At 35.9% G+C, this 11,185-nt stretch overlaps 1 protein-coding gene across 1 annotated transcript; it reads left to right on the forward strand.

Moving 5' to 3' along the window:
- Nucleotides 1-875: 875 nt before the first annotated feature.
- On the forward strand, nt 876-4,148 carry LOC143572537 (F-box protein At5g07670-like). The gene is made up of 2 exons (XM_077057676.1): nt 876-2,278; nt 3,537-4,148. The coding sequence occupies exons 1-2, from the start codon at nt 1,131-1,133 to the stop codon at nt 3,802-3,804; spliced, it is 1,416 nt and encodes a 471-aa protein (XP_076913791.1). The 5' UTR covers nt 876-1,130; the 3' UTR covers nt 3,805-4,148.
- The last annotated feature ends 7,037 nt before the right edge of the window (nt 4,149-11,185 follow it).

The following is an 11,185-nucleotide window of genomic DNA, read 5'->3' on the forward strand; positions in this document are numbered from 1 at the left end:
TCTTTTGGAGATCATGCGGTGTATTGCAAAGAATTACCTGACTTTAAATACAGACATGATTTGGTTAAAGATGTTCTGTGTAATGTTCTTAAACAGACAATGATTTCTGCTAAAAGGATCCTCTTGAAGGAAGGTCTACTTTACGACTAGCTGATATTCTTGTGTTCGGGTGGGCAGGGGGAAAACACGCATGTGCGGATCTTACATGAGTGTCTCCTCTTGTTGGGCTCATGGACGTGGGTATGTTGTGGGTCAGGCTGCGTTGAAGGCTGAATCGGGCAAAATTGTTAAACACGAGAAAGCTTGTTTAGAGAATCAACATGTCTTTCTCCCATTTGCTTTTGATACATTTGATTTTCTGGCCCTAGAGGCTATGAATTTTTTTAGCATGGTTCAGCGTGTCGTACACGGAACCTCTTCAGCTCCTAGGTCCCAAAACTTCGTTTTTCGTAGGATAGGCTTTGCTATTCAAAAAAGGGTTGTGCCGCAGCTTGTTACCCGTTTGTCTGCCACTTTACTGTAATCGCTTTGTAATAACTAAATTATCTATCTATCCATCTATCGGGGGTTCTCTTATTGTGAGTAAAAAAAAGGTACTATTTAAATATTTTTTTGATGTATTGGATAGATAAACAAGATAATCCACATGAAATTGAAAAGGTCAACTTAGAAGCGTATTTTGTACCTTAAAAAAATATCATAGGTTCAAATCTCATATGTAATAAAAAAAATATAGGATATCAAGTTGGGTCAGTGAGTCTTCTCGTATAAGGTGAGATTCCTCTTGAGGATGATCTCGATACTCAAAAAACAGGATGGTCGAATAAGACAGTGACACGTCAACAATCCAAATTAACCGTTTAGAAATGTTAAAAATAGAAATAAATGGAAAAGATTCAAACGTTGGGCCCCATTTTTCAGGCCGTTGCCTTCAAAATAATAATAAAAAAAAAAAAAAACTGAAAAAGTCATCAGTAGCACTAATCCACTATCACTTTCTTCACCCGAACGCCGATTAAACAAGACGACGACTATTATTAGTTCAAATTCCACACATTTTGCAACAAATATGAATCCGTGAAGATATTAGCAGCTAATTGTAGCTAAATAATATAATCCTTACCGTCCCAATGTCATCTTGTTCTGTGGAGAATCAAAACCCTAACCACCCGTCACAATTAAACCCACCAAATCTCTGCTCGAAGAACGATTTACCTTCCAATCACGCTGTCCGTCGCCGTCGTTCCTCCTTCAGCAAAACCCCAGGTTTTGATTTCCCCCAAATTGTTAAACCTTGTGATTTCACCTCACTCATTTCCGATGAAATCTTGCTTCAAATCCTCTCCAACATTCCCGAACAATCGCACCGGAAGTCCAATTGCGCGGTATCCAAACGCTGGTTGAGTCTGCAAGGCCGCTTGGTAACCTCGGTTTGGGTTTTGGATTGGGATTTTTTAATATCCGGTCGTATGTTCTTTCGGTTCCCCAACCTTACACATGTCGATTTAGTTCACGCGACTCTCGTTTCGAATAGTTTTGGCGCGTTGTTAAATCATGAATTGGGATCGTTTTACATTGGTCATGATGAATGTCTACATGACGGTCATGTTTTGGTACCTGTAGATGAAGTTGACTTTGGTTTAAAGGTTTTAGCTAGCGTGTACCCGAATTTAACGAGACTAGTGGTTGTCAACTGTAGTGAAATCGGGTTGTTAAGTGTTGCGGAAGAATGTGATATATTGCAAGAACTGGTTTTGCATCATTGTAACGATCACGTGTTAATTGCGATAGCAGCGTTTCAGAATCTGCAGGTACTGAAGCTGGTTGGTGTCATTGACGGGTTGTATAGGTCGGTGGTGTCGGACCGAGGGTTGACCATTTTGGCACAAGGGTGTAAGAGGTTACTGAAGCTTGAGTTGCAAGGATGTGAGGGTGGTTACGAGGGTGTGAAAGCGGTGGGTGAGTGTTGTCAAATGCTTGAGGAGTTGACGTTTTGTGACCATAGGATGGATAACGGGTGGTTGTCGGCTCTTTCTTATTTTGAGAGTTTGAAAAGCTTGAAGTTTGTTTCGTGTAAGGGGATTGATTTGAATCGTGAGCTTGACGAGCATTTAGGGAGTTGCCCGGTGCTTCAAAGTTTGCATTTGGAGAGGTGTCAGTTAAGAGATACACAAACTGTCAGGGCGTTGTTTGTTGTGTGTCAAACTGTTGAAGAAGTTGTTTTCAAGAATTGTTGGGGATTGAATGATGCCATGTTTTTCAATGCAAGTCTGTGCAGGTATATTGTCAATATGTCATTCTGTTCTGTTCTGTTCTGTTCTGTTCTTTGTTCCCAAATTGCTGCTAATTTTCACAAGTAACATAATATTAATTTAGAGGTGTTCATGGCTCAGTTTTGGAATCAAACTGAACCAAAAATCAAAAACTTGGAATTTTTTTTTGGGTTTTGAAGACCGTTTGGTTTATGTTTTTGGTATTCACAATGAGTTCGGTTTGGGTTGGTTTCGGTGTCTTCGGTTTTGCCATTATGCTTGAAAGTTTTGGGCCAAAAAAGTGGCATAAAATGATGAATTTGGGTCTGAAACCTTGGGACTAAGTTATTTTTGTTAATTAACGATAATTGATTATTATATATTTGAGTCTAAAATTTTTGGGCTACACCATTTATTGACTGTTTTATAAATTTCTTTATATTAAAAAATAAAAATCATAAATTCAGTAACAAAAATCGGTTATTTTCTACTATTACGAGTTCAGTTCAGTTTTTTTCTACTATTTTTGTTAACTAACGATGAATTGAATATTACATTTATGGGTCTAAAATTTTTGGGCTACCATTTATTCAGTTTGATTATTTTCAGTTTTTGCTACATGCAAAATTGAAACCGAACTAGAAATTCGGTTTTAAAAAACATAGAACCAAACTGTTGGTTTTGGATTGAGTTTTGTTATGTCGGTTATCCCGGTTTCATGTATCCCATAGGCGATTGCATATTAAAAAATATAATTTATGTATTCAGTAACAAACAAAATATCCAGTAAGATACCACTATACTGTGAGGTCGGGGGAAGGCCGGACGAGGCCAAGCCTTTCCTCTATCAATGGAGATAGAGAGACCACTCCCACTGAGACCCTCAGCTCCAGCAAAAAGTTTTTGAGTGTAGGAATATATAAAGCAGACAATATAAAGTGTAACTAGGTGAGTCATAACAAGAAGGAGGCATGAGATACTAATAGTAAGAGTGGTACCATATCGGTAACATAGGGGTGATGCAAAAATATAAGCAGAAACAGCCAAGTAAGCAACACACAAGAAAACAAATATTGCAGACTCGAATTCTGTCAATTTTTGCTGTTTGATCCATTTATAAAAGTTGGTTCGTTCCAGTTTTCAGTACATGCAAAACCGTAACCGAACCAGAAATTCAGTTTCGAAAACACACAAAACCAAACCTTTGGTTTTGGGTCGGGTTCAGTTATTTTGGCTTCATGCACGCTCCAGTAGGCACATCTTATTCTGGTTTTATCATCACAGGGGAATGAAATCCGTGTCTATAGAAGGATGCTCAAGGCTAACAACACAAGGTTTGGAAGCTGTAGTTCTTTCATGGAAGGAACTTGAAAGCCTCAAAGTGATATCATGTAAAAACATTAAGGATGATGATGTCACTCCGATGTTATCTGTTCTATTCTCTGACCTTAAAGACTTCAAATGGTGCCCAGGTAACGCTTCTTGCCTGTCAACAATACTCTCATCATCTGATATGGGAAAACGGGGGGCTAAATTCTTTAAAAAGTTTTAGTTTTAAACTCTGAAACTTAGGATTTAAGTTTCTTTAAAATGTAGAAGTTTTTAGCTTCTGCTTGTTGTTTATAGTAATGATTCTTAAACAAGTTTCATATTTGAACATTTGAAACTGGGAATTTGGAGCTCTTCAAGATGAAGCGGTTTGAGCTTCCCATTTGAATATTAGATTTGAAACTGGGATATAATATTTATCACGTGTACGAGCACTGTATAGCGCACACCTTGTATTTATATGACATATTCAGTTTAAGGTTATTCATGTTTTGTGCTTATGAATCTTTACCTCTTCTTCTCCATAATGGAAGCTGGTTTTTTTTTTCAATCTTTTGACGTTTAGTTTTAACTTATGGATGCAGTTATTTGCCTGTTAGTTTAATAATACAATCAAATTTGTGAAATAGGATCGGGTGATAGGATCTTCTTTTTATTGGTGTCAGTGTTTGAAATGCTTAGTGAATCGGTGTCACTTAATTGTCAGATACTAAATATGATAAACGAGTATCAGGTACTATATAACACAAAGTGTAAGGTTTTATCTGTGTCACGTGACTTCATTTTTTAACTAGAAAAGCGGCAAACATGATCAAAGCACCAACAATTGCATGGCCTCATCATGAGTCAATGTTCTATGTTCAAGTAATCATGAATAAGGCTTAGATGCTTAGTTCGTTCGTTTGTGTAATAGTCGTAAAAAAAAATTGTTTCATTCATTCGTACTCAATTTATTTATGATGGTAAATAAAATAGAGCAACAAATATCAAATATTTAAAACTTCAAGCATTAAAAGAATAGGTAGTTAAAATATACATGGTGCAAAATTAGCATTTCTATACCCGGATCAGTAGAATCACTTGGGCCGAGGCCCGACTCAGAAAATTAATAAAATCAAATTTTTGGGTGACGACATGTAGCATATACAGAGCGGGGAACAAAAAGGTCTTTGAAGGAATTAACACAAGTCTAAGCAAAATCGTGGAGGAAATAAAGATACAAACCTTTTTTTATGGGTGATAGCTATATCGAGTACCATTCGAGTTGATTGGGTAGTGTGTGAAAAATGGGTTGGGTTTGGGTGACAACATCACCCGCTGAACTATATTCGGGTGAGTTTAGGGGGGTATAGATTTGTCATCGGTGTTTGGGTTGAAAATAATAATAAAAAAAAGAAGATATAGAGCGTTTATTTTCATATACATTTGTTTTTGTTCATGTTCGTAAATGTGTATAAGCTCGTGTATACTGGGACATAAATGATTCTTTTAGTGCATTCACATATCTTTTGATATATTCAAATTCAAAATTACACTAAAAATCACTACATTTTCTCTTTCATTTTTAATTAAATAGTATTTTTTATACATTTATCATTACCATTTCCCTTTCTTCACTTACAGCCACTTTCAAAATATATTAAAAATTATAGGGAATAAATAGTAACTTATTAAATCTACAGAAAAATCAATGTATTTCTCTCTCTTTCACTCACAACACCCTAAACCACTCCTTACATTATAAACTTCACTCACCTATTTTGATGGGTTGAATGTGAATGCTCTAACAAATAGATCATCAAACGTTGACACACGTAAATTAATAAGGTGTATTTTTGTTGTTTATTTAATAAAAAAATTATTTTGTATCACGAATTTCGTACTTCTTTTCAAACTATTTCTAGACTATTGAATTTCCTTTCGATTTATTTGTAGCTTTATGTGGGATTTGGATTCCATTATGTCGCAAATAAATTCATCATCATCATCATCATCATCATCATCATTATCAATGTTTTGGTCAAAAATCGACTAAGGATAATATAACCAAATTTGTAAAGTGAGGAACAGTGCTTGTTTGACAATAATGATTATAAAACAAATGTAAACAATAACACAGAGATTTGTTGCGAGGAAAAGCCCTTGATCTTGGTCGGATCGCCGGCAAAAAAAACCTCGGGTGATGACAAATCGCCTATCACCTCTTTTTTAATAAAAAAATGGTGTTACAAGGTTGGAGATTATGATCAGTGAATACAAAGAATCTAAGTGTGTGTTAACTGCTATATTCTGCTTTGTGTATTGTCTCACGAATTTGAAGTGTATAACCTAACTGATCATAAGCTCGATTATAAACGAAAATAAATGATAACTAAAACTCCTATCTTTGCGCCACTCTCCCACTAGCTGCGTCCAAGTCTTTTGACCACGTGCTGAATGAGTCCTGTAGCGAAATGATAAGTTGACTAAGTCTTCCAGTCGTTATACCTATCAAATTTAAACCTACACATAAGAAACAATCTTTAGTAATAACAAATACTGAGGATCCTTGATACTGACTTAATTCTGGAACTCTTATCAAGGATAACTGATCCAGACGCGTCTCAAGGATAACGTATCCTCAGTACAGATTATTCATGACCTAACAATTGCCCCCTAAAATGGCGGTTGCAAGTGGATAACAACTGGCATTTTGAATTTCAAATCTCCTGCAAAATAATTAAACATGATAAGACATGTTAGCTATAGTGTTTACGCAGTTATAATACACATTGGGAACCGCTATTTCGTCTATATATTTCATGCTTCAGTCCCTTTATATTCACATATTGTCGGAAATCAGGTATGCTTCCTTTATCCTTTCTCTTTCATTAATAATAGTTTCTCTCGAAACATGTCATCCGCTTCAACTTCCTCCTCCGATCAACCGGAACTACGAGAAATGTTGTCCCAAAATCTTCTTACAAACCCTTCTTCCGTAATCTGTAAATTCACGGACCCTGAAATCGACGGTTTAACCCCATTGTTTCCGCCGGAGACGATCTTTCTACTTTTCGATTACTAGGTCTGATGTGACGCCAATTCACAAACTTGGGTCTGCTTCCTAACATGTCCCTTCCTTATTGGCTACTCATATCCTTTCTCGTCATTCACCCAAAGCTTCTTCGATGCGACCGGGATGTGTTATATCCAGGCTATGACGATGGTTTGGAGAGTCTTGCGCACCATTGAGAGAATGATAGAGGAAGAGAACATTGAGAGAATGATAGAGGAAGAGAACATAGAGTTCAGCGTGTCAGAACTATCATACCTTTACAGCTTGACTACTCACGGGTCTAATCGATTCGTATTAAAATCCAAACCCCGACAACCAACTCTGATTTCCAAAGTTACTCAAAATGGTTCTTATTGGAAGAATCAATTCTTTTTTGTTAATCGAAGCTCCATTCCTGGGGTGGTTGATTTACCGTTGAAATGGGTTAAAAAGGGTAGGATCTTGGGTCCTTCGAAAAACTACTTGGGATTATTGATCTTTCTTTTAATCATTTTTCTCTGTTTTTTCTTCTTTCAGTGGATAACTTCGCTTCGTTAGCTAACCTACCTGGAACAAAAGAAAGAGCAAAGAAATTTCTTGCCCTAGATCCTGAAATTCTTACATTCCAAGCGAAGTTTATAGAAGCTTTTTGTGAAGATTGTTCAGAATCTACTAGCAATATGTCAAGTAAGATTTAAAGTTATATAATAAAGTAAATAAATACGAGACTTATCTGTTTCTTATGTTCTGTAGGTGACTAGGTGCTCAGAAATCCAACAAGTCAGTTAGCAAATTCTCCTTGGAAGACATCGACAACCTCATTCCTCCTCAAGTTGTTAAGAAGGAAGCTCCAAAGGCTATAGCCAACTCCGAGCCACGAACTGCTACTACTTGGGCCAAATCAAGAGCATCCAAGAGGAAGAAACCTTCAGAACTAGAGATTCCTTTCGACGCTGAGAAACAACTCCCCGACATGCTTGCTGCAGTAAGGATCCTTGACCATGATAGTCTTCATTTATGAATCACGTATCCTTCTGACTTTGTCCAATTTTCTCATACAAACCGTAAATTCTTCCAAAAGCTATAACGAGAAGGTTGTGAGCGAATTGAAAGAGAATCTTACTGGGATGCGGACCATGGCTGCTGCAAAAGACAAAGTTCAAACCAAGCTTGCTAAGGAGAAGAAACGTCTGTAGGATTTGCTATCTACAATGGAATTCATCAAGAAGAAGTGAAGCAGGCTACTAAAGAGGACAAGATGTGGGCGGCCAAGTCAGTGTTGCAGGCAAGGATTAAGATGGCTATGGAAGCTGGTGATCCTGCCTTTGACAGGTCAGCATGGGACGTAGAGAAGTGGAAGCAGACTCTGGTTGCGCTTGGTGGTGGAGATGATGAGGAAGAAGCTGAGGTGGCTGAAGGTAGCGGAGCCGGAATAAGCAAGGAAGGAGCAGAGGTGGTAGCAGAAGAAGAAGGTGCTGGTATGGGCGATGAAGGATGCAAAGAAAAGGCCTGAGATCTTTTTTCTTTATTTTGTTGGTGTTTTCTTGATAATCGATTCTGGTCTGTAATAAACAATAGCTAAGTAGGATATAGGATCCTTGATTCTAAGACAATATTAAGGGGTGACAAGGTGGATGGATCCTTCTTTCGTGGGGATGAAGCCTTTGATGCCCCCATCTTTATTTTCCCTACACTTTATGAACAATTAGTAACACCTGCTTAACCCGGGTGGATGATCCATCTTTCGTATGGTGAAATCCAGGTTAAGGATTTTGGTAAGTCCAGGCGACTTATTAATAATACTAACTTAAAACTTTTGACTACTTGTGTGTTGTTTACTATTTTGAAGGCATATATGTTATATTTTTAGTTTTATTAAAAGTTTTGAGAAAAGTTTCAAGGGTAAATTATCCTTATAAAATCAGATTAAGAATCCTGGATCCTTACATCTATAAAGACATAAAGATTAAAACCAAATAAATATAAATTAATAAGTAGAGATCATACCATAAGGTCTGATTAGACCTAAATTACCACAAGTGTTGATATTTTCATGATCCTTGTAGTTAGACTTAGGATACCTGATGCATATTACTTATCATATTAACTGGGATTAAACCCAACAAACTGGGGACAAGCCCATAAAATAAACTGGGGACAAGCCCGTGCAACTGGGGACAAGCCCAAAAACTGGGGACAAACCTAAAAATAAACTGGGGACAAGCCCAAACTGGGGACTGGCCCAATGATACGGATGTTAACTGGGGACTCGCCCGAACCGGGATTTAGCCCAAACGTGAGTAATGTGAAAACGGCAAAACCTTAGGTATGATACGTCTACCATAAATCGTAGGATCCTCTATATAGCCGAAAGTAATGAATTTGTCAGCCACTAAGTGTGTAGTGGTCCCACTGCCCCGAAATATACTTTGGAAAACGTGCGCTACACCCGAGAGTGTAGAAACTCTAATTAGTGAGAAAGGTGAAAACCTTTAAACCTTAGAAGATATGACCATCGGGGGTCACACCTTAATCGTGGGCTAGGCCAAGGAAGTAGAAATGTACCTTGAGCATGAAGGAGAGGTGGCCAACCTCTTAGTCATTGAGTCTCTTATTGAAATCTACATTGTTACTTAAAGCTTGAAAAAGATAAATGTTAAGAATATATTATCCTTTAGTTAGTACTGTAAATCTGAAATAAATAAATGATAGAATAAAATTTTACCAACTTGAGGATCCTCAATCCTTTAAGGATCCATGATCCTGAAAGATTGAAGTTTGCTAAAAAATATTTTCTAATGAAAATATTCTAAGTAAAAGCTTGCTCGGAGAATTGTTCCAGCACACTTATGGATTACAAGGTCTGCTCGATAAAGACAAAAACTTACTCAAAGACCTATTTACACTTGTAATAATATTGAATACGTTTGAATATGTTTTTCTAATAATTAGGGTTTCTAGAAGGTTTCAGTTGTTCCTATTTAATGAAAGATTAGGTCATATTTATGACAACGGTGTTTTACGGCTAAAGAGACTTTCTTATCATACGAAACATATTTGTTCGGAAAGTAGCTGCACCTGATATTCTACCTAGAAACCCTAAAGTTATTCCTTTGTATTATTGTTTAATATCAATGAAAATCTTTTAAGTTTCTTGTGTGTCTGTCATCTTTATTTTATTCAAAGCAACATCTTGATCCCGCCTTTAACAATCATTGGGTCTTTACATTAGCTTATTCATAACCGTCTTGTCAACATTAAGTTGTTAGTTACGAGGTTGATATTGAGATAAATCGATCCTGACAATAATTTTTTAAATATCTAAATTGTTTTAAAAACATTTTGCTAGAATACCATATTTGTGTTTTTTATTACATTTTAATTAGTTTTTATTATAAGTTACATGATGTGACTATCGCATATGCATTGACAAATTAATATTTTTAATTATTATCGGTATCGCAACGTACTTTACCCATACCAACTCAATGCTCTTTGATGCACCGCTAGAATGCGATAAACACAAAACTTGTAAATACATATTAATTAATTTTTGTTATATTAATATAATTTCGTCTTATTTTATGTAAAATAAGTAAAGCGTACAAATTTTATCGTGCAATAATAAATATAAAAACTAAAGGATCTTCGCGTTGCGGTATTACCGAGTTAGAAATCTCGGACAACAAACAAAATAAAAATATCCTTCAAAAAGATCACACAAAAATAAGTTATGCTACCAAATTATATGTTGAATATCGTTTTAAATGAGTCAGTAATATTAAATTTTACAAGATCAAGCTCTTTAATCAATGGTTTTATTATTCAATTGCAAGAAACTACAATTAGAATGTCCTATTCCCCTTTGATGTGATACGAATTAAATAAAACTTAAATATTTGATGGTTGGACTTTATCTAAATCAAAATTTTAATTTATTAAAGCTTTAAAATTCATTAACACATACTTATGCAAATGAATCCCCTTTAGTTTGTTTCCACTTAGTTTGTGGATTTATATATTTCTAAATCATATATATGCAGTTCGTTTCCTTACTAAATTATTTTATGTCGAAAGAAATTATTAATCGGGTTACATAAAAAGTAAATTTATTTAAAGAAAAGTAATGTTCTATTTATAAAATTCGAATTCAATGTTTTGAAATTAGTTCAAATTATTTTTTTTATTCGTGTTGAACCGATTGGTGTGAAACACCCAACGTTTCATAATTGGTTATAGTTGGTTGGGCTGTAACCCACTGCGATTACATCCTCATAAGGAACACTACTTGGTAGCATAACAATAACTACCAAAGTTCTAAGATTCAGTTGAATTACAAGACACAACCACATCTCACTTGCTACTAAGATCACATATTACCACTAAACTAAGTTGCTACTGCACGTCAAAGATGTTAGCACAATATAGCTACAACCTTCGTAACCAAATTGCAATCGACCAGTAGATTTTCTATTTAAGTCCAATAACTCTCGAATATATACTTCCATGCAACTTTTTCCTTTTACACCGATGCAATATCCGATGCAATATGTTCTTGAACCAATGTAAG

This window comes from Bidens hawaiensis, unplaced genomic scaffold, assembly GCF_021521415.1.
Source record: "Bidens hawaiensis isolate Kalapana, Puna unplaced genomic scaffold, B.hawaiensis_p1.1 tig00025964_1, whole genome shotgun sequence".
Lineage (NCBI taxonomy): Eukaryota > Viridiplantae > Streptophyta > Magnoliopsida > Asterales > Asteraceae > Bidens > Bidens hawaiensis.

What these genes read in the sequence shown, in the direction of transcription:
- LOC143572537 (XM_077057676.1), top strand. Translation starts at nt 1,131, where the DNA reads ATGTCATCTTGTTCTGTGGAGAATCAAAACCCTAACCACCCGTCACAA. An exon ending in TTCAATGCAAGTCTGTGCAG is followed by an intron (nt 2,279 to 3,536) that starts GTATATTGTCAA and finishes TTATCATCACAG; the next exon opens with GGGAATGAAATCCGTGTCTA.